We start from the raw sequence: 24,496 nt of genomic DNA, 5'->3' as shown, positions 1-24,496 counted from the left end.
CTGAAAATGAAATAAGTCTAAATGGACCTTTCCTGAGTAAATATGCTAAGGAAAAAGCAAAGAAATATTTTAATGAATAGTGTAAAAGTTATAAAACCTAAATCACTCCGGTCATCTGAAGAAGTGGGCTCATTATACCATCTACATGTTTTGTTAGTCTATAAAGTACTATCAGACCATTTGTTGTTGTTCAAGTTTATCCTGTGTACAGACTAACTCAGCTACCTCCCGAAGCTTCTAAATCATTAAAGTTAGAGTTTAGCCAAATTATTTTATAATAAATATTTCAGTAGTTAGTACCATCTAATGGTTGTCTAGTAGCCTGAGTACAATGAGTTGGTGGTTTCATTCAGTTTCTTCCAAATGTATGTAACAGAAGAACTACCATCACATTTAGCTTTAATTGGCATACTTATTGGCAGTCTCAGCATAGAGGCCAAAGATCAACTGGACATGGAGATTGAAAAATCCTTTCATCCCTGGGGAGGTCCTTCAAAAACTGGAATGAAACACATGGGTGAAGTAGATTGTATTCTCACTACCTGTGTTATACCTCACATGTGGATGAACGAGGCACATTTATCTTTTAGGGTTGTCAATCCAATTTGTAGTACAAGAATTTAGGGTGAGATTCTCAGTTCTGCTCAGGCTCCTTTGACAGGTAAAAGGGCTTTAAAATCTCCTTCTACAGGAGGAATTCTGGTGTAGGAACTGAGGTCACAGAGGTTATTGGGATTGGGATGACAGTCCCATGTTGTGAAGATTTTAAGCAGCACAGCTATCATAGGCCTCTGGGATCAGGCTTCTGTAATTTAGACAGTTTCTCAGAACTGCCTGAATTATCTGTGTCTGTTTTTAGCTTAAAAAACGTGGTGTAAAGCCACCTGAGTGCTGCCTTCCCTGGTCTGCTCTTTTATATTGCACAGTGTAGAATCTTAGCCTTAGTTTTCTCAGCATTTAAAAGGAATAACACATCTACAACATATAGATTTACTCCATTAACAGAAGTGTTGCATTTACATTGTTTTCTGTGAATTTTTTTTCTGGTATTCTGTGGTCGTAAGAGCGGTATCAAAAATAATTGAAGAAGTTATTCCCAATTATCATAGTTCATTTTACTGACTGAAAAAAATGCATATTTATTTAGTTTCTGGAAATCAGCAAGACCTTTCTTCAGCAAAGAGTGAAGATTTTGTAAATATGCAGGAGATGTCTACAAAAAGCCTAATTGTAGGTCCACTTTATCTTCGATTGGATAGCAGTGCAGGACACAGGATTATGAAAATGATAGCTTGTGCTGTGGAACATGAATATGAGCCATATAACAAGCCCAAAGCAGGTATGTTACTTTTTAAAATGACTGATGTTTTTAGTACTTAAAATAGACCAGATTCAGCATGTTGAAAGGTACAAACTGCAAATATAGGTTGGACCTCCCTGGTCCAGCACTCTTGGGACCTAACCGCTCCTGGAGAGGGAATTTGCTGGATAACAGGAGGTCCCCTGACACCAGCCCTTCAGCTCACTGCCCCTCCCTCATGTTGGTTCCTTTGGTCTGGCCAGGCTGCCTGCTGGCCAGCCCTAGTTCTGCTGCCTGTCAGTGGCATGTGGCCAGCCACACTGCTTCTTCTGGATTGCTGTGGCCCTGAAAAGTTTCCCTTCCCAGACTACTGGGTCTGCAGCCAAAGTCCCGCTGTCGGGGGACACATGGCCCCAGCAGCCATGGCTTGGCCTGGCCAACCCCTCCCGGGCTGCTGCAGCTATAGCCCCAGCCCTGCTGCTGGCAGGCAGACAGTCCTGATCATGCTGCCGTCACTGCCCAGCCTATGGCACTAGGAGCCATGTTCCCAGTACAGTTAGCTACTCTCCAATGGTTTACTCAGAGCACTGGGAGAGCTCTCCCAATGGTTCTGCTGTGGCCAGACCTGCACTTTATAGTTTTCAGTGTAGACAAAGCTGATGCCTCTCCCCGCACCCGGACTGTCGTCATCTCTATACTTGTCTATGTCCTGCTGCATTGTGCAATCTTTATACAGGACCAAAGCAAGTAAAAAAAGGGATGTTAGATATTGTGAATTGAATAGTCGTGTAACCGCACAAAATATCGGTTACATGACTACTCAGTAGTCCCCAGGGGCAGGGCTGGAAGCCAATGAGCTCCTGGCCACACGCCCAGAGATCCCCCTGCCATCCCGTGCTGCTTCCTCTGTATCAGAGGCAGTAGTGTAGGGTGGTAGGTAGAGCTGGTCCATGAGGAGAGCCAGTTCAAAAGCCAGTACCTCTTGTGTACTGGCTGCCTGCTGCCCCACACTGCTGCCTCTGATACAGAGGCAGTAACACAGGCTGGCAGCTTCCCCTGTCTGTGGGGGATCAAGCTCCCCATGGTCAAACTCTGCTCCATGGGATGCAGAGCAGCCTCTTTCCGTGAGAAGCTCAGCTCCCCCACAGATGGGATGCTGCCATGAAGCAGCCTATGTCTACACTAGGCCCAGGCTCACTGCAGACAGAGGCTGATCCATGGCATGTGGATCAGTCTCCCTTGTCTCCTCACCCTCTCTGTGGAGCTGGTGCAGTGCAGGGGGCTGTTTTTTAAGCCGGCTTCCCCTAAGACCGGCTCCTGCCTGCCCCCCTCTTCTCTGTAGGACGCAGTCAGGGCAGGGCAGGTGGATCTGTTGAGCTGATACACATAGGGAGCTGGTTTGAATGCCAGTTTCCTGCACGTATCGGTTCCAGCCTACCCCCTTCATCTTCTGCACTATCAGAGGCAGCAGCGGGGGTGGGAAGGGTGGGGGGGGGCAGGGGGAATGAGTGCTCCTCTGATACAGAGGCAGCGCGGAGGGTGAGGGGAAATGCATATAGTTGATGAGATTAACTGATAAGCCTAGGCTTATCGTTAATTGTATAGTCAACTACATGTTGACATCCCTAGTGAAAACCTCTTGTAAAAGTATGGCTACTGCTGCAATACTTTTTCCTGTTCTGGTGCCCACAATTTGAGAAGGATGTTGATAAATTGGAGATGATACAGTTAGAGACACAAGAATGATTAAAGGATTAGAAATCTTGCCTTAGAAAGATACTCAGAGAGTTCAATAAGAACAAAAGAACATAATGCATTTAGATTAACAAAGAGAAGTTCTGTAAAGGGGTGACTTATTTGCAGTCTTCATGTATCTACTTGGGGAACTAATGTTTAATAATGGGCTCTTCAAGCAGAGGAAAATGAAAAGCAGAGATCCAATGACTAGAAGTTGAATCTACACAAATTCGGATGGCAAATAAAGCATAGATTTTTAACAGTGAGAGTAATTAACCATTGGAACAATTTACTAATGGTGGTGGATTTCCAGTCACTGATAATTTTTAAATAAAGATTGGATGGTTTTCTGAACAATATGCTCTCTGAATTATTTTTGGGAAATTCTGTGGCTTGTGTTACGTAGATGGTCAGACTAGATGATTTTAAGGCAATTTATTTATTTATTTTAATAATATGTCAAATTTGTGTAATCCTATTAATTTTAGATATTGTGGAAGGAAATAAAACTACACCAAACTCAGAAGAAAAAACATCTTTGGAGGAATACGTTCCAACTCGACTTACAAGTTTTACCATTCTTAAGTGCACCATTACCGTCTCTATGGCTGAATTCAATTTACTGGGCCATTTGCTCCCTATAATAATGGGACAGAAGGTATGTTGTTTTTATCTACAGTACATTTTATGTGTATTCTCTCTCTCTCTCACACACACACACACAGATGTGTGATAATGAATTACTTTAATTTGTATGTATTTTAATGACGTGTGTGTGTGTAAATATGTCATTAAAATAAATAAAGATTACAGTAATTCATTATTAGTTTTAATGACATTATTTATACACACACACACACACACACGTGTCATTAAAATACATACAAATTCAAGTAATTCATTATCACACTTATATCTGTGTCCTCTTTTTTGGATCTCTGAGTGCACTCCCTTAGGTCCTTTTTCCATGCCTTTAGATTGTCCCTTTGTTAGACTAGGCCTTGGCTGCATTACTTTGTGTGTCAACCAGTCTTATCCAAAAGGTCCAAACAGATTTAGTATCTGTGGTTCTTCCTTCCAGGAGTTTCAAACAGTGGTGTAGTATAGTATAATAACTTAACAACCTTCTCTAAACCCAAGTATCCTGTATTATAACAGGAGGAACAACGTATATAAAAAAAAAACCAAACGTGTTCATGTCTGTCTTGCCATCCCTTGATGGAACTCTCAGATAGATTAGCTTCTTCAGACAGGAGAGTGGGTACCTATTTTAGGGCAGGTCTGCACAATGTGGCAATGTCTAACTAAGGTATGCAACTCCAGCTCTGTGAATAGTGTAGCTGGAGTTGACATACCTTAGGTCGAGTTGCCGTGGGATCTCCACTCTACATGTGACTTCCCTTATGCCTTTCATTCTGGTGGAGTACTGGAATCAATGAGAGAGCTATCAACAGTTGACTTAGTGGGTCTTTACTAGAACCACTAAATCAACCCCCATGGGATCGATTGTCACATTGCTGATCTCTCCTGGTAAATGTAGACTTGCCCTCATTCTGCTCTCCCACAACAGCTACTACACAGTAAACACCTCTCTCTATTGATAGTCCCTTAAAAAATTTCTGTAGCCGTGTTTCTCAAAGTGGGGTCTACAAACCCCTGAATGTGTGTGACAGAACTCCAGGGAGCCTTCCCTCTCCCTGCTAGTAACCCGTGGGCCCATGGCTAAGGCAGACTCCTTATCTCCTCTTCTTCTGCATGGTTTCTGGAAGTGGCTACCAGGTCCCTGTCTTGGCTGTTACGTGCAGGAGACTGTGCTGCCTCTGCCCAAGTGCTAGCTCTGCAGGTCCCATTGGCCACAAACTTGGAGTGGTGCCTGCATGCACAAAGGCAGCATGCAGAGCCTCCCTGGCTGCCCATGCAAAGAGCCACAGACATAGGTAGGTACTTCTGGGAACTATGGTAAGCACACTGGAAACCTGCACCACCACCTTCCCCCTGTCCAGAGCTCCCTCCCATGCCCAAACGTGCTCCTAGAGCCCATACTACTTCACGCTTAAAGTGCCAGCTCGGAGACCTTCCACCCTCCCCACCCCACATTCCAAACTTGCCTCAACTCAGTAAAAGTGCTGAGGGTGGGAGAGAACAAGTAACACAGGGAGCAGCGATGGAGTGAGTGGGGGGATGACAGTTTTGGAAAAGGGGCAGAACAAGTTCAAGCCTTAGTGAAGGGCAGAGCATCTGGTAAAACAGGGGTCCTCAATTTGCTAAAGTTGGAGAACTGCTTTGTTATGTTACTTAATTTGTATCTGTTTCTTGGCATTGGCTTTGATAATTAAAACTGTAGATCTGCAAGTTGGCTGGATCCAGATGGGAGAATCATCAAACCTAGTAGTTTGGACATTGTCTTTTACAACCTTTAAGTGTTTACTGTGGGATTGCTTATTTTGAGCTATAGTTTTGTTTCCTGCTTGCTTTTCCTTATAGACTCTTATACCAAATTATATATTTGTATAGCAAACATCTCTCTAACAGAGTCAATATACAGTATTCATAAATTATTACAGAGTAGGTCCACTTCTGTCAAATTCACATGCTAGGAAATGACAGCATGCAAACTTATTTTTCTTCAAGGGTACGTCTAAACTACATGGCTCCATCGACGGAGCCATGTAGATTTGTTGTTTTGGCAAAGTCAAATGAAGCCGCGATTTAAATGATCGCGGCTTCATTTAAATTTACATGGCTGCTGCGCTGAGCCGACAAACAGCTGATCGGCTGTTTGTCCGCTCAGCGCGCTAGTCTGGACGCTCCCCTGCCGACATCAAAGCCCTTTGTCGGCAGCCCCGGTAAACCTCATCCCACGAGGAATAACGGGGCTGCCGACAAAGGGCTTTGATGTTGGCAGGGGAGCATCCAGACTAGCGCGCTGAGCGGACAAACAGCCGATCAGCTGTTTGTCGGCTCAGCACGGCAGCCATGTAAATGTAAATGAAGCCGCGATCATTTAAATTGCGGCTTCATTTGACTTTGCCTATGTGTCTAATCTACATGCCTCTGCCGACAGAGGCATGTAGTCTAGACACAGCCCAAGAGACATCCCTTTGGGTGCTCTACAGCAGTGTTGGTGTGTCTCTGCGCTGGAAACTGGATTCTTCAGAGAAGTGTGTCTGAGGGACGTGCATGCATGGCGAGCAAGGTGTGTGGGTGGTGCATGGCACAACTGCACATGTGCGGCTACCCTCCCCTCAGTTTCTTATAATCCCCAGCTTAAGACCCCATCTCACCTCACTGCCCACCTGAGGAAGCAAGACATAATTATCTACTCTTATTTCGATGATTGCCTCATCAAGACAAGAACTGAGCATCATTCTTGTTGAAGTATTTAACTGGTCAGGGAATGCTTCCACTCTCTGGGTCAGTTAATAAACGAGACAAAATCAGTGTTCACACAGACACAATACATACAGTTCATTGGTGCACAGCTTGATTTGATAACCTTCATAGCCTCCCTGCTGCAAGACAGGTTCTGAAAGATCAGCTTGGTTCTCAAGCTGCGACTAAAGCCATGAGTCACAGCGCACGAATGTCTTCTGCTACTTGGCCATTTGGCATCATGCATCCTGGTCGTTCCAAATGCCCATCTCTTTGTGATGCCTTCAGGGTTAGTGCAGGAGAGTCTACAAGCCAAATCTTCACCCTCTCACCAAAACCCTCTCTCTCCCTCTGACAGTAAGAAGTGCAATACTATGGTGGACAACAACAGAGAACCTATGCATAGGTATGCACTTTCAGGCACATGAACCCACTGCAGTCATCACCACATTTGCCTCCCTCTCAGTATGGGAGGCTCACATAAGAGACTCCACAACTCAATGCATGTGGAAACCAACAGAATGGGTTCTTCACATCAATGTCCTGGAGCTCAGAGATGTACAGCTTGCCTGCAAATATTTCTTACCAGAGATTTCTGGAAAACATGTCAGAATATATCCCGACAACATTGCCTGCATGTTTTATATAAAAAGGCAAGATTTCTCTGTGTACCCACTCCAACTTCCTCCCCAAAGTCTGCTCATCCTTGAACATAAGAATGGCCATACTGAGTCAGACCAAAGGTCCGTCTAGCCGAGTATCCTGTCTGCTGACAGTGGGCAATGCCAGATTCCCCAAAGGGAGTGAAAATAAAAGGTAATCATCAACTGATCCCTCCCCTATCATCCATTTCTAGCTTCTGAGAAACAGAAGCTAGGGGTGCCATTCCTACCCATCCTAATAGCCATTGATGGACCTTATCCCCATGAATTTATCTAGTCCTTTTTTGAACCCTGTTAAAGTCCTGGCCTTCACAACCTCCTCTGGCAAGGAGTTCCACAGGTTGGTTGTGTGCTGCGTGAAGGAAAAACTTCCTTTGTTTGTATTAAACCTGCTACCTATTAATTTCATTTGGTGACACCCCCCCCCCCACTGCTTAAATTATGGGAATAAGTAAATGAATTTTCCTTATTCAATTTTCCACACCAGTCATGATTTTATAGATCTCTATCATATCCTCCCTTAGTCTCCTGTTTCTAAGCTGAAAAGTCCCAGTCTTTTTAATCTCTCTTCATATGGGACCCATTCCAAACCCCTTATCATTTTTGTTGCCCTTTTCTGAACCTTTTCCAATGCCAATATATCATTTTTGAGATGAGGCGACCACATCTGTATGCAGTATTCAAGATGTGGGTGTACTATTGTCACAGATCGTGGGGGCCCTGCATCCCTATCCGCAGTCACATCTGACTCTCAGCCAGCAGGTGGAACAGAAGTTTTATTGGTTCACAGGGACACAACATAGCTCAGACTTTTTGTTACAGGGACTAGGAGCCCATCTTGGGGCTCAGTACAGCCCATCTTGGGGAAAGGAGGGCCAGCAAGCGGGAGGGGGAAGAGAAGGGTGAGGTGAGGGAGCCGGCTTAAAAGTCAGTTCCTCCTAGCCCCGGCTTTGTGGGAGGTGTCAGGGGCACAGTAGTGGCGTTCCACCTTTGAAATGTACAAGAGTCAGTTATATTTACGTCTTGGACCAGATCCTGTGCTCCGCTTAGGACTAAATCAAGCATTGCCTCTCTCCTTGAAGGTCCCAGAACCAGCTGTTCCAAGAAGCGGTCATTTATGCTATCAAGAAATTTTATCTCTGCATCCCATCCTGAGGTGATATGTACCCAGTCAGTATGGGGTTAATTAAAATCCCCCGCCATTGTTGAGTTTTTTATTTTAATAGCCTCTCTAATCTCCCTTAGCATTTGATAGTCACTATCCGTATCCTGGTCAGGTGTTCGTTAATATAGCCCTACTGCTACATCTTATTAGAGCATGGAATTACTATCCATAGAGATTCTATGGAACATTTTGGTTCAGTTAGGATTTTTACTTTATTTGATTCTACATTTTCTCTCATGTATGGTGCCCCTCCCCCACCAGCACAAGCTGTTCTGTCCTTCCAATATGTTTTGTATGACTATGCCCCTTGATTGTCCTTATTCCACCAAGTTTCTGTGATGCCTATTATATTAATATCCTTAAACACCAGACTTTCTGGTTCACACATCTTATTATTTAGACTTCTAGTGTTTGTCTATACGCACTTTAAAATGTGTCACGATTTATCTGTCTGCCATTTCCTGATGTTTTAGACTTTTTCATTTGATTCTTATCTTATCTTACCTATATTTTATCATTTTCCATCCTCTCTTCCTTACTAGAACATCGAGAATCTCTATTAATAGACCCTCCCCTAAGAGATGTCTCTGTCTAATCCAAGTGGTCTTCCTCACCCATCAGCTTTTCCCCCCAGCCATTAGTTTCAAAACTGCTCTACGGCCTTTTTAATGTTAAGTGCCAGCAATCTGGTTCCATTTTGGTTTAGGTGGAGCCTATCCTTCTTGTATAGGCTCCCCCTATCTAAAAAATTTCCCCAGTTTTAATAAATCTAAATTCCTCCTTCATATACCGTTGTCTCATCCACTCATTGAGATTCTGAAGTTCTGCCTGCCTACGTGGCCCTGCGTGTGGAACTGGCAGCATTTCAGAGAACGCTACCATAGAGGGCCTGGATTTAATTTCTTTTATAGCAACCTATATTTGTTGCCCTTTTCTGACATTTTTGCAGTGCATCAACAAGACTATTCACCTATCTGTTTTTTTCCCCCCAAGCCTTGTGCCAGTTTCTTCGAAGTACAAATACATACCCTCAATGTACGCAGTATGCTTTCTTTTTACCACTATAGAACAAGGTCCTTCTGAGCTTCGCCCAAACACTTTATCTCTATTGCAGAACGCAGTAAGGGATAGCAAATATCATCTAAAAGGTTATCACACTGGATGTCAGACTGCATAAAAATGTGTTCTCACCATAACCAATTGTCACCACCTACCTCAATTTGTGCCCATTCCACCAGGGCAGTAGCCACGTCAGTTGCCTACCTCCACAAGGTCCCCTTTGAAGATCCATATGCTTCTGCCACTTGGACCTCAGACCAAACTTTGCCAGGCACTATGACCTTTTGCAGGGACCTCTCTCCTCCATCAGAGTGGCCACAGCCTTACTGTGCACTGTTTACTTACCAGATTCAAAGTCCCTACCTTCATAGCATATATTGCTTGGCAATCACCTGCTGTGGAGCACCCACAAGGGCGTGTCTCTCTCAAAGAGGAGGTTACGCAGCTTTAGCAGTAATTGACGTTCTTTGAGATGAGTGTCCTTATGGGTGCTCTACTACCCTCTCTTCCTCCCCGCTACTTCGGAGACCTTTTTATCAGGCTGGTTTTCTGGGTAGAGAAGGAACTGAGGGGACTGTGGCCATGTATGCTCTGTCGTGTCACACAAGGCCCGTGCACCCTTCTCGCTGCCCGTGCGCCCCCCGCCCCCCAAGGACTGCTGAAAGAATCCGGCCTGTGGCTCTGAGAGACACTGATACTTGCTTTAGAGCACGCACAGGGACACTCATCTTAAAGAACTTCAGTAACTGCTAAAGATGAGTAACCTCCTCATTTCCCTGTGCTATATGGAGGGTAGGTTCAAGGTATGAGCCTTCACCTCCGCAAGATGAGACTCCATACTCCCAGCCCCCTCACTCACTCCCCTGCCGAGACCCCACACCTCCACTCCTCCGAGACCCTGCATCTCCACTTCCCTCACTTATACCCCCCAAGCAGAGACCCCAAACCCCCAGCCTGCTCCTGCACCCTCCTCTGCTCTCTTGCACCCTACCCCCTTGCCAGACAATCTTCCCTGAGTCGTGAATATCTGCAGATATCTATGGATCTGCAGGGCTCTAATTATATTTTTTTTAAAAACATCAGCCACAGTGGCCAATGTATTTTCATCAGTACCCTTGTTGACTATACAACCTTGTCTGTGTGCTACTCAGTACTAAATGAAACCAGAAATTGTTTACTTATTAAAAAATTATGATGATATAATTAAAGATAGTGACATAGGGCATGAACAGACTGAGTTAAGCGTTTTCTAGGTTTTGAATGCTTGAATCTGACACCTTACAATGTTTCTTCAATATTTTTGTGTGGAATTTTCTAGGTGTTTTTCAGAGGAAAACTGAAAGAAATCAAAGAAATTCTATTGTGTGCAACTCTTATTTAGCCCCAAAAGCATTGTCAAAAGGAATTAACCATGGAACTTGAGGTTCACTAGGCAGACCTCTTCCATTTGAGCTGAAGGAATAAACAGCAGTAATAGGCTGTTAATCTCCATGTAGGGGGGCCTCTGAGGAAACATGAGCAGGGGAGATGACTGAATGCCAGGTTGATGGAGAAAAAGAGAGGTCGGATGAGGAACTGGAGGCAAAAACCTGGGACTTTGTGGGCAAGGAGCTGGGGAGGGGGTGGGAACGGGCAGCATAAGAGTGACGGGAGGACTGGGAGGAGTAACCTTGAAGTTGTGAAACTGTGAGAGGTTACATAACGGAGAATGGGACAGGTATGGAGTGCCAGACAGACAGGTTGAGAAATTATTGGCAGAAGTGTCTGTACTCAATGGAGCAACCTCTTCTTTAGGAAAGCCCAGATTACTTAGTCTCACCATCCCTTCGCTGTCAGTAAATATCTGTGGGTATGTCTACACTACAGTGTTATTTTGAAATATCTTATTTCAAAATAGCTAATTCGAAATAAGTTATTTTGAAATAACGCATCTACACAAATGCATTTAGAAATAGTGTTTTGCTATTTCAAAATAGTGCATCCACACAGAGTGGATGCTGAATCGCATTTAAGGCCGGCTGGAACCAGGTCCGGCAAGGCATCAGGTCAAGAATTATTTTGTGTGGCTGTTGCCTGAAGCTGTCTGAGGTCTGTGCTTAAAGGGACCAATCCGGACAGCCGGTTCTCAGGTTTCCCTGCATGCTTGCTTACCTCGATGAGGGACAGCAAAGCATTTTCTCTGTGCATGCTCTGGTTGCCTTCACTCGGGACACCATAGCACTCTGCAACATGGAGCCAAAGCTGCCCCTGGGCACTCTGGTGCTTCTCTTGAACACGTTGCTGCGAACCTGGCTGCACTTTCTGCAGGCTGCCATCCGGGAGGTCCACTGGGGGGCTGCCAATATCTAGGAGGCCCTGCGAGAGAGCTTCCACCCTGAGGAGCACTGAGAGCCTCCCTGGTCTGCCATACTGGGGGCTTGTGCCTCATTCCTCCTTCATGTCCTTCCACTTACCCCTCCCTAATCCCCCTTCCTGATGTCAAATAAAATATATGTATTTTCATGAACACAAACTCTCTTTATTTAACAAAACTGGAGAGGGGGGAATGAAACTCTTGTGAGACTGGGGAAAGGAAGTGAGAGAGGGTGGGAGAGGAGAGGGGGAAACCTTGGAGGAGGGAGCTGGAAGGGGGAAGGAAGGGGAACAAAGGGGAGGGGAAGCTCAGGGCTCAGAGTTAGAGGGTCTCTCCGGACCAACTTGATTTTCATGGAAACCTGCTCCTGGATTTGCATGTGGCCTTTGGTGGCCAGGCTGGTAGCTATCCTGCCATAGACGTCCGCATTCCTTCCTCTAGTGCGGAGATCATGGATATTGGGGGCATCCCCCCGAACCGGAATAAGGTCCATGATCTCTGCCCTGGACCAGGAAGGCACCCTCCTTCTCCGGACCCTGGCAGGCTACTGGGAGCTGGCAGACTGCTCCTGGGGAGCGGTGGAGGGTTGGCTGCCAGTGGCTTGCTGCTCATGTTTTGGGGCCACTGGGTCAGGAGCAGTGACTGCTGGCTTTGGGTTGGCAGGCTTGGAGCTGGCACAGGCACTGTGGCCAGAGTGAACCCCTTTAAGGACTTTAGGGATGAGGGGAGGGAGAGGAGTGTTCTTGGTTGAGGCTGGAGTGGCCACCAGGGCACCCTGGGAAGGTTGGAGGTCCCTTATTTCGATATAAGTGTCTACACAGCGCTCATTTTGAAATAGCTATTTCAAATTTGGCGTTATTCCTCGTGGAATGAGGTTTACCAAATTCGAAATAAGCCCTCCGCTATTTCGAATTAATTTCGAAATAGCGGTTTGGTTGTATAGACTCTAGTAAAGTTATTTCGAAATAACTTTGCTGTGTAGACATACCCTGTGAAGCCCACTGAAAAGTTGTCTCATTTACTGCTGGTTCTGGTCCATGTAGAGCAGGAGCTGGCAAAATTGTATGGAGGGCCATGAATGCTCATAAAATTCAGGTTAGGATGTGAGCTCCTGCTTGGCTCTGGGATAGGGCCTCCAATGAGGAGTTCAGAGTGCAGGAGCAGGCTCAAGGCTTTGACTGAAGTTCAGAGAATGGGAAGGGGTCAGGGTTGGAGCACTGGATGGAGTGGGGACAGGGGTTCAAGCTCTAGGTTGCACTTTGTTCCACAAGCAGTTTCCAGAAGCATGTCTCTCTCCTGGCTGGCTCTTAAACAGAGTTATGGCCCCGTGGCTCTGTGTGCTGCCCTCCCGCTGCAGGGGAGGTGCTTGGGGTGGGAGCAGCGCATGGAGCCTTCTGGCTCCAATGTGTAGGATCCAGGGGGGAATGGGGTATGATGCTGCTTTTTGAAGCTGTGCGGAGCAAGGGAAGCCCCAGACTGTACTCCTCAGCAGGAGCTTGAGGGCTACATTAAAATGACTGATGGGCTAGATGTGGCTCGTGGGCTACAGTTTGTCTACCCCGACATAGAGAATGGCAACATATTATTGATATTGGTTATTCAGTTAGATCAAGTTGCAGAGATTTGTGTGGTGGATCTAAAGGTTCAAACGCTGCTGATGACCTATGTGGGTCAGTATAATTCAGAATGATAGAATACAGGTTTTTTTCCCCATTTCCTTTAGTAAAAACCTATGGCAATGCAAGTGGGCTGTGTCCATGAAAGCTCATGATACCATCTACATGTTTTGTTAGTCTTTAAAGTGCTACTAGACTATTTGTTTTTTTAAATTTACCAGAAAACCTGGTCTGTATCGGTTTCATACCACCCATATCACTGTGGTATCTGAGGGTATGGCTAGACTAAAAGTTTTTGTCAGAAAAAGGTATGCAAAATGCGCTCTGCATTTTGCGTACCTTTTTCCGATTCTTTTGTCAGAAGAGGCTTTTCTGACATTTGACCTGGCTAGACTGGGCCAAATGTTGGGGAAAAAATCCTCTTTTGGAAGCCCCCTTTTTCCTTGTAGAATGAGGAATTCAGGGACTTCTGAAGGAGCACGTTTGCTCTTCCACAAAAAAAAGCAGAAGAGCAAATGCATTCCCTGGACATGGCAGAGTTTTTTCAGGATACCTCTGAGGTATACCGAACCCTCCCCCCCCAGTATAGACATACCCTGTGTGCTTTCCAGAAATGCGTTAAACTACATGCGTTAAACTACATGCATATGTTTTTCACAGTGTTTGTTCTCTCATCTTCTCCGTAGATGGAGAAACATGTGCAGTGGAGTGTCCTTTTCTGGCAGGGTTTTATTTTAATTTAATTTTTTTTTTAAATATGTGGAACGGTAGCTGTGTGTCTATATTAGGAAAAGCAAAGTTAAGAAAGTGTGCCTTACCTTTAGAGTGGTAAAGTTTGTTATGAAACTTAATTCTTTTGTGAATTTATTGAATGCTGTTGGGATGCTTCTGGTGAAAGTTGTTTTTTATTATTGAATATTTCATTGTGTCAAAGGAATGTATTTGTCAACTACAGTATTTCGTTCTCGATCTTTAGATAATCTGTAGGTATCCTAGGCTCAACTCTTGGAGTGATTTGAAGAGAAAGTCCAGACCTTGAATTTGTTTGGAAGTCATTGTAAAGAATGGAGGCCAAGTGTCATATGTTGTGATAGTGCTAAAGGTTTCATCACCAGATATTGCATTGCTGTAATATAGCTGAGATGTGATGAATGGTGTGTCCACCAGAGTGGAATGAAGTCTCCCAGTCAACTGGAGATGGTAGAAAGTGTTACTTGCAACTATTGTTATGTGAGATACAAAATGTTACACACAACAGTTAGGAGATGCCAGAATTAAGGGTCCCTGGGCATTCTGTTCACAAGAGAAGGCAGGAGTCTTGTCAAAAATAAAGCATGCAGTCATGTAAATAAAAACTATTAAAATGCTGGCACAGAAGAGGGCTAAAGTAACGTTTTTTGGATACCTTAATTTGGCGTTTCTATACTTTTTATTGCTTCACTTTGTATTAATTTTCTAGTACAGGCAGTCCCCGAGTTACGCGGACCCGACTTACATCGGATCCGCAGTTACGAACGGGGATTTTCTCGCCCCGGAGGACTCGAGCGAGAAAAGCTCCGGGGTGAGAAAAGCTGCTCCCCGTCTCCCTGGTCTGCTGCGGGAGCCAGCAGACCAGGGAGACGGGGAGCAAAGTGGCGGAGGACCCGGGGCCGGACCCGCGGCCGCTTCCAGATCAGCTGGAAGCGCCGCGGGTCCGGCCCCGGGTCCTCGGCGGCTTTGCTCAGCGTCTCCCTGGTCTGCAGATGCTGAGCAAAGCGGTGGAGGACCCGGGGCCGGACCCGCGGCGCTTCCAGCGGGTCCGGCCCCGGGTCCTCCGCCACTTTGCTCCCAGTCTCCCTGGTCTGCTGGGAGGGGGGGTGGAGAACGCAGCTAGTGCCCCCCCCAGCAGACCAGGGAGATGTGGAGCAAAGCCCGGGGCCTGTGGTAGAGCAGGTGGGGCACTGCTGGTTGGTCCCGCAGCACCGCTCCTTGGCGCTACTGGACCAACCCGGCAGCACCCCAGCTGCTCAGCCCCAGGAGTCCTGATTCAGCCACTGCTGATCAGTTTTAGCAATGGCTGAATCAGGACACCTGGGGCAGAGCAGCTGGGGTGCTGCTGGGTTGGTCCAGTAGAGCCGAGGAGCGGCCGCGCTACTGGACCAACCCAGCAGCACCCCAGCTACTCTGCCCCAGGCGTCCCCAAGTTAGCCGCTGCTGAAACTGACCAGTGGCTGACTACAGGAAGCCCGAGGCAGAGTTGCTCTGCCCTGGGCTTCCTGGAATCAGCTGCTGATCAGTTTCAGCAGCAGCTGACTTGGGGACGCCTGGGGTTCTTAAGTTGAATCTGTATGTAAGTCAGAACTGGTGTCCAGATTCAGCGGCTGAATCTGGATGCCAGTTCCGACTTACATACAGATTCAACTTAAGAACAAACCTACAGTCCCTATCTTGTACGTAACCCGGGGACTGCCTGTAATTTACTTAATCAGACCACCTGAAATGTTATGTTCCATCCTTCACTTTTGGAATTGTTATCTTCACTCACATTGCTCTGGCCTGAATTCCTGGATGGTCCTGTACTGATAGCAGATTTAAGACCTGCTATCTCTTGAGATATCAAGCTTAGAAACAAGATCTATTAACACTAGAAAAAGGAGAGTCCCAAGTTTTTAATGGGAAACAGACTTACTTGCTTCTACTCTAGAGAGGGTCAAGAGATTGGACTTTAAACTACAACACTTTTCTGACTATCAAAGCTAATTTATAATTTTTGTTCTGTATGAGATCTTTACAGTTGGACTCATGGTGTTAAGTGTACCTGACTTTACTGGCTGAGGAATATAAAAAAATAGCATCAGTAAAGAAAGTAAAATTCTTGCAGCAGCATTTGTACTTGTAAATGTACTTATTTGAGTTGAGAGAATGGCTTGCTTGTAGTAAAGTCTCTTTTGAGTTATGTTGCCATCTCAAACTCAAGTTGGTAAAATTTTATAGGAGACCAATATGTATTCTCTAGAAACATTTAAACTTTATAATTCGGTATCAGTGTTCAAGACAACACTTTGTAGCATGTAATTTCTTATATACATTCTGAATTATATTTTACCCACATAGGTCATCAGCAGCGTTTGAACCTTTAGATCCACCACACAAATCTCTGCAACTTGATCTAACTGAGTAACCAATGCCAATAATATGTTGGCTTATAATTTCTTATGCTAAAGCTGAGATGGCCAAAGTGTGCAGTTCATGGGTGATGTGTTGTCCAGCATATATCGGAGTACTTTCTTCTTTAAAGACTCTCCACTAGTGATTTACAGTTAAATAAATTTGTTAATATTAATTGGTTGCTACATTTCCTTTTACTTTTTTGATGCTTTTGAAGTTTGATTAATACGCTCCTCTAATCCAATCTGTCGTTCAATGCTGACATTCATGGATATTATTCTAGATAAAGTGTTAAAGCCATTTGCTCAGTGTGACTTGAGGTGAACATTTGTCATGGATTTTTTTTAACAAAAATCATTGAGCAGTTATTGTAAATTTAATAGAAATCCTGGATTTAATAACTTTTGATTTAAAAAAAAAAAAAAAGCTTTAGAAAATGAGGAGGAACAGTGTTAGTTGTAGTGGGTGGAAGGCAGGGACTGGAGGAGAATGCTACCTTGCACTCACCCCTCCGGAGTGGCTCCTGTGGTTCCTGTCCTTAGATTCACATCTCAGGTTTTGAAAAAGCTTAAAAAACAGCGAATAGTCTAGCAGTACCTTACAGACTAACCAAAAATAAAGATAGTGTGTGTGCTGCAGACTATTCGCTATTTTTTAAAAAAGTTTTTTGCAGCTACAGACTAACATGGCTACTTCTCTGAATGTTAGATTTTGATTAACATTTAATTGCACCCAACTTAGATTTTGGTGTCCCCTGACATACTCCCATCATACGGTCAGAACATTTTTCATATTTAGGATAATGAAGGCCTAATGGTTTGGTGGTAGATTCTTAGGTCTCTGTAAGTGTGATGGAAACTATGCTGATGAAGCTTGCTTCAATTCCTGTAGTTAGATCTTTTTAACTGTAGGAAGCTGTCAATCCATTTTAACCAAGATGCAGGTGTCTACGAGAAAAGCAACATCCAGGACAGATAGCAAACATTTCCATCAGAATTAACCAATAAAAACACACAACTGGAGTCCTTGAAGGTACTTTACCTATCTTACACCATATTCATTCTATAAGTAGTAATTTTGTGGCTTTTCCAGGGACCTTGAAAAACCCTAATCAGATTTTATTTGAAATGCTTCCAGTTTCTACTAGCTTTTATGTCAAATTTCTATTTATTTCATAAACACATTGGTGGATCAAAATAAACTTGATCACTTTTTACCCACTTTGATCATCTTTTTATAAAGGCTGCCTGCACAACACCATTACAATGAAAGGGATCTTTTTGTGTAGTGCTAATAGAGTAGCTCCTGTGACATGACACGTTCTGTGGTAGCTTAGGGAGGATGGTCACAGCTTGATACATTGTATTTCAAATTTTTAATTTTTGACAATTAAATGCATTATATTGTTGTAAATAGTAAAGATATCTGAACATTTATAAACACTGGATAGGGAAGAGTGGCGCAAAGATATTAGCATGAGTTGTTGGCATGGGCATTTTACTTTCAAGTGGCAAAGCAGTGGGTAAATAACCTTTTTATAGACTAGCATGCTGTATCTTGACATACTCTGTACATGAAACTTATTACAGGAAAATTATTTTAGAAGTGTTTCAGACTTTTAAAACATGTTATTGATAGAAATATGATGTCCTGCATCAGGGTATTGCATAAAAGTTTGCCTTTAGAATATTTTTTCTTTTTCTTTCTAGAGTTCATGTGGTTTGTTAAACGCTATAAGCTTCCAGCCTTTAAGGCCTTTGCCTGCTATTAGAATATTGGTGGACAAAATTAACCTGGAACATTCTGTGCCAATGTACGCTGAACAACTTGTGCAAACGGTCAGCAGCCTTAGCCAGCCTTCTGATAACCTGCTTCATTACTGTTATGCACACTGCTACCTTAAGGTAAAAGAAAATATGAATTGTATTTATTATTTAAGAACATGGAAAGAATTAATGCAAATATCTCTCAAGGTCCCTTCCAGTTCTGTGAGATATGAGAGAGGTATACCTCCTTGTTGCTGTGTTGTCATCTGCTCTTCACTCAGCTCCCCTCATTCCACGAGAAATACCACTTAATTCAATTTAGGGCTTTATTCTGGAATCCCGTTTCACTGCCGTATTTAGACGTGGGCTGTTACTTTGGGCTAGTCAATTTTTAAAATGGCGACCGGGTGGGAACATGCAAATCAAATTCTGGTCACCCTCATTAGCCTCCCTAGATCGATCTAGGGGGCTAGTGTAGACGTACCCTCTCTCTCTCTCTCTCTCTCTCTCTCTCTCTCTCTCTCTCTCAAGTTTTAATGCTGATGACCCATTCAACCCCTTAACTCTGTTTCCTGACCGTGTGGTCTTCATTTGACCTCCAGCCCCGCTTCAGTTCTCTCTCTCACCGAAAGGACCATTCACTTGTCCTGATCTTTAGCAAGCACAGCTCTGTTGTTTATCTCTCTGTTGCTGACTTCCCCCTGTCTGGCAATTACATGACATCTTTCAACATCATTTGTTAGTCTCTCTGACCACCAAAAAAGCATGTCACTGAGTCTTTCTGTGACTTTATCAGAATTGGATGACTTCTCATATGCTCTCAGTATTCTCTTCTCTTCCTCTTTCTCCATCAATTTGTTGTTGATTCTCTCCATTTTGCACTCTTTTATATCCACCCTTCACTCTCTTGCTCATCTCTCATATCAAGTGGAGTGAACAATCTCAAGGTCTGCCTTGCTACCTCCACCTTGGTTCATCATCAACAATATTTTCTCTGCTCTTGTCTGATGCTGAAGAGAATTTCTGATGGAAATCCCAGACCAGCCTGAAATTCCTCCATTACAAATTTGTTTTCTCTGATAAGAGGCAGCCAAGGGTGTGTGTGCATATAGTCGTTAGGATTAACCAATAAGCCCAAATTTATCGGTTAATCATGTAAACAACTACATACTAATATCCCCACTTTCTGCAGCTGCTGTCTGGAGTACCTATTTTCCATTTCTATCTTAGACTCTGCAGTCTTTCTTCTCACATCTTCTCCTTTACTAAAACTGCTGTCATCAAAGGCTCAATTCACCTTTTTCTAGCCAAAGCATAGAATTATTATTCCATCCTCATCCTTCATAATCTGTCAGTCACCTTCAACACAGTTGACCATGCTTTTTTTGTAGAAATCTTATTTTCCCTTAAGTTATATAATTGTTTTTTCTTACATCTCTAATCACTCCTTCTAGATGTCCTTGATCCCCTTGTCTGTATAATGTCATCCATCAACATAAATCCAGCTGCCACCTCTGTGCTGCTAATTCACAGATCTCTATCTCCGTCCAGCCAAATTAAAATCTCAGCCTGCCTCTCTGATGTCTCCTCATGTATATCTAGCTGTCAGGTCAAGTTCCGCATAGCTTAACTGGGACTCGTAATAGTCTTCCTTCTCCCAAGTCTTCTTTCTTGTCCTTGATTGCTGTGGACAATATTTTCATCCTGCCTTTTGTTCAGCCCATAACTGAGCTGTCATGGTTGACTCAGACTTCTTTCTGGGGCCTCACATCCACGCTATACCTAAATGTTGCTGATTCATTCTGTATAAGGTCTCTAGGATACAGCCTTTCCATCTATCCAGATAGTTAAAACTCTTGACAAGGTTGATAGAATCATAGAATAATAGGACTGGAAGGGACCTCGAGAGGTCATCGAGTCCAGCCCCCCGCCCTCAAGGCAGGACCAAGCTCCGTCTACACCATCCCTGACAGATGTCTATCTAACCTGTTCTTAAATATCTCCAGAGAGGCAGATTCCACCACTTCCCTTGGCAATTTATTCCAATATTTGACCACCCTGACAGTTAGGAATTTTTTCCTAATGTCCAATCTAAACCTCCCCTGCTGCACTTTAAGCCCATTACTCCTTGTCCTGTCCTCAGAAACCAAGAGGAACAAATTTTCTCCTTCCTCCTTGTGACACCCTTTTAGATATTTGAAAACTGCTATCATGTCCCCCCTTAATCTTCTTTTTTCCAAACTAAACAAGCCCAGTTCATGAAGCCTGGCTTCATAGGTCATGTTCTCTAAACCTTTAATCATTCTTGTCGCTCTTCTCTGTACCCTTTCCAGTTTCTCCACATCTTTCTTGAAATTTGGCGCCCAGAACTGGACACAGTACTCCAGCTGAGGCCTAACTAGTGCAGAGTAGAGCGGCAGAATGACTTCACGAGTTTTGCTTACAACACACCTGTTGATACAACCTAGAATCATATTTGCTTTTTTTGCAACAGCATCACACTGTTGACTCATATTCAACTTGTGGTCCACTATGACCCCTAGATCCCTTTCCGCCATGCTCCTTCCTAGACAGTCGCTTCCCATCTTGTATGTATGGAACTGATTGTTCCTTCCTAAGTGGAGCACTTTGCATTTCTCTTTATTAAACCTCATCCTGTTTACCTCTGACCATTTCTCTAACTTGCTAAGGTCATTTTGAATTATGTCCCTATCCTCCAAAGAAGTTGCAACCCCACCCAGTTTGGTATCATCTGCAAACTTAATAAGCGTACTCTCTATCCCAATATCTACATCATTGATGAAGATATTGAACAGTACGGGTCCCAAAACAGACCCTTGAGGAACTCCACTTGTTATCCCTTTCCAGCAGGATTTAGAACCGTTAACAACAACTCTCTGACTACGGTTATCCAGCCAATTATGCACCCACCTTATCGTGGCCCTATCTAAGTTATATTTGCCTAGTTTATCAATAAGAATATCATGCGACACCGTATCAAATGCCTTACTAAAGTCTAGGTATATGACATCCACCGCTTCTCCCTTATCCACAAGGCTCGTTATCTTATCAAAGAAAGCTATCAGATTAGTTTGGCATGACTTGTTCTTCACAAACCCATGCTGGCTATTCCCTATCACTTTATTACCTTCCAAGTGTTTGCATATGATTTCCTTAATTACCTGCTCTATTATCTTCCCTGGGACAGACGTTAAACTGACCGGTCTGTAGTTTCCTGGGTTGTTCTTATTCCCCTTTTTATAGATGGGCATGTTATCATGTTATCATGTTGTATGTTGAAGACTACAATATCTTCTTCTCTTTGGCCTTGACAAATAAATCAAGTCTTTCCCCCCTCATACCCATTCAGTATACTGTTGCAAAGATAATTATCTGGACTCTCACTTTGAAAATGTCACTTTTCTCTTTGTGTTCCTCCACTGTTTCCTCCTCCTACAGTGTGTCAAACATAATCCACTTGTCTCCACTTTCGAGCCTACCTCCCCCATACCAATTATTGTGAAGAAAATTGAAACTGGTAGATCTAATCTTATGCTTCTTAAATCTTATATCAGTTATATAGTTGGACCTTTTTTCTTGTTTCAGATATTTGGTTTTCAGGCAGGACTGACTTCTTTGGACATTAGAGGATCATACTGTTTACCTACTTCAATTATCCCTTCTTTCAGTACTGCTGTTTATGGCAAACTGCTTAAATTTCCCAAATATTGGTGAGTATTAAATTTACAATATGAAATAATAACAAATCATCTTTCACTTTATTTTTGTGTTATACTTATTGACTTAGGTTAAAGATAAATGGCATTTTATTAAGTGTAGTACCATATTTATCTGTAGGCCTTTTTGTTTCTTTTAGAATATATTATATTATATAGTCTGTTGTCTTCAATAACTTTTAGGTGAGGATGTAGCTGTTAATTGGTATTGTAAGCTGTTTGTTGAATGAATTAAAGTTGGGGGCAAGTTGGGCTAGTGAGAGACCCTCTTTCATCTGAGTGGGCTGCAAGTTTGTCAATCAAGATAGTCTCTTGAAACAGAGTAGTATGGTAACTGTACTTGTATACCTATAATTTGTAGTGTGTGCCGACTGAAACATAGCAGTCCTTTGGAGGAAGACTGCTCTCACAATGTTGTGTGCAATATGCTCTTGCTTTAAGAACATGTCACTTAGGTTTTTTTCCTACTGGTATTACCAATGTGGACAAAATCTAGCAGTATTTGGGAACCCTGTGCATGGGCAATGCTAAACAAAATGTCTCCTGGGCTGCACATAGAACCCCGATGGACCACATGTGGCCCTTGGGCTGCAGGATGTCCACCACTGCATTAAAGGAACAAGCTACAGAAGCTTATAGCAAATATTTTGCTTGAAAAACTAATGGAAGTCTTATGGACCAGTTCTTCTTTGAGTGCTGGTCTTTTAGGTGTTTCATACATGGATGTTGTAGCAAAGCTTCCACTATTCCCTGTGGGTCCTGTGCTTCTGATGGACAATGTTTGCCTCAGAGACTTGATGGGACCCTCCACACAGTTTCTTCTTTTTCTAGAGGCAAAGATTACAGCCTATTAAGCCATACTCATTATAGGCTAGTCCACAGTTTGGGGTGAAAACCCTTCTGTAATCTTGGTCTCCCTTCTCGGGGCAGACTCTGTAATGGTGTGGGGGCAGGGGTGGGGGAACCTGGGCCTGTCCACTGCTGGTTCCAGCCCAGGAACCCTAAGTCAGTAGCAACGGACAGGGTTACTTTTACTCCCCATCTGGCAGCTTTTTCCTTGGGCCACTTCCCCAAAAAATCCCTCCTTGTACTTTTCCTCTGGTACCTGAACAAGTCAGTCCTCAGCTCACACACACACAGTTCTCTAGCAACTAACTTCCTCCTCCCAGTCCTTCACTCTTTTCCTTCCCCTTTCCTTACCTGGGGGAAACCTTTTAAAGCAGACCGACAGGCTTTAATTCAGGGATGGGGAACCTAAGGCCCAGAGGCCACATCTCGCCCCCAGCTTGCCTGGATCCAGCCCCAAAGGCTCAAGGCTCTCCTCTCGCAGCATTGGGGAGCCTATGCTAGTGCTCCAGCTGCCCCCCACCCCTAATGGGCTTGGGGTACACAAAATGTACTAGCCTGGGCCCCTCTAGGCTCTGGTGTAAAGGGGGGAATGTGGGGAGTGTCTTTCTCCTCAGTTGGGGGCGACATCGGAGAAAGCTTGATTGGGTTTTTTTTGCTTCTCACTTGTGTGCAGCCACTGATGGATTTTTTTGTATGTCAGTGGCCCCCAACCCAGAAGAGTTTCCCCACCCCTGCTCTAATTGGCTGTAGGTGTCTTATTATCATATAGCTTCAGGCAAGCAATTAACTAGCCTCGTGTCTGCTTCCTTGATTACATTGCAGCAGACTCTAGCACTTTATTCAGGGAAGAGAAAACTATCTAGAGTCCTGCATACTTACCCTCCATTAGTGTGTGGCCACCAGCTGGTCTCAGTCGGTTACAATATGCATGAACACCATGCACCTGAGTTCAGAGATTTGTAGCGAGTAGTGTCTATTGGTCTGTACCCACACATTTGCTCCCCTCGTACTCTGAACCAATGGCATAGGGAGCAGTATGGACTAACCCCTCTCCAGTTCTTCCTTGTTGCTGCTTGTCCTGATCTGGAATCATGTGCCTGTAGATATTTAAGTGGGTCACTCCAGTCAGGAGGTCCAGTTGGGGACTCTTTTTGCTCCATCTTCTGGCAGCCTTTGGGATGTGTGTCAACAAAGAAGAGTCAAGATTGACTCCCTTAAGACTATGCAATTTATAAGAGTGAACCTAGATTTGACCTCAACAAGGGCATGCTTCCCTACAGAAATATTCAAGAACATGAACAATTTGATAGGACAAGTCTCTTTCATACCATAAGCTCTGTTAGTCTACCTTTTCCTACAAGGCTAAATTATATTGTGTACTTATGTAACACCGTTTGCCAACACCTATTTTGCTTACAAGTCTGACTCTGCTCCATTTACCTACCAAACAGAGACCACATAAACACCAGAATAACAATAGTCATCTTGCCTGGTGGATGAACCTTTGGGAGTTCCTTTTACCACATCCCCAGCAGATATGACTTATCACAAAGGCATCTCTTACTGAGCAGCAGAACTAGACATTCATACCACAAAAGTAATTTGGCCTCCTTTGTGAAGCTATAAATACACATCTACCTATGAGAACTGAGAGCAGGTCAACTACCTTGCAATGTATTCTTCCCACCAAGTTCCCACCATGTCCAAATAATGTCGGACAGCATGGCAACTCT

At 44.0% G+C, this 24,496-nt stretch overlaps 1 protein-coding gene across 6 annotated transcripts in view; it reads left to right on the top strand.

Annotated features, from left to right (window-relative positions):
• VPS13B (vacuolar protein sorting 13 homolog B) overlaps positions 1–24,496 on the top strand; it is a 1,005,617-nt gene that overhangs the window by 203,464 nt on the left and 777,657 nt on the right. For 5 of the 6 annotated variants that reach the window (XM_075920304.2, XM_075920302.2, XM_075920305.2 and 2 more), the window contains 4 exons: positions 1,148–1,339; positions 3,526–3,695; positions 18,121–18,315; positions 21,784–21,908. In XM_075920304.2, the coding sequence (XP_075776419.2) occupies positions 1,148–1,339; positions 3,526–3,695; positions 18,121–18,315; positions 21,784–21,908 (682 nt within the window). Of the gene's footprint in view, positions 1–1,147; positions 1,340–3,525; positions 3,696–18,120; positions 18,316–21,783; positions 21,909–24,496 lie in introns of those variants that run through there. The other variant, XM_075920307.2, reaches the window with a different exon arrangement.

The sequence above is a fragment of the Pelodiscus sinensis genome, chromosome 2, assembly GCF_052426305.1.
Source record: "Pelodiscus sinensis isolate ZL-2025 chromosome 2, ASM5242630v1, whole genome shotgun sequence".
NCBI classification, from domain to species: Eukaryota; Metazoa; Chordata; order Testudines; family Trionychidae; genus Pelodiscus; species Pelodiscus sinensis.
Note: the sequence above shows the minus strand (reverse complement) of the source record. Positions and strands in the feature narration are given on the sequence as shown.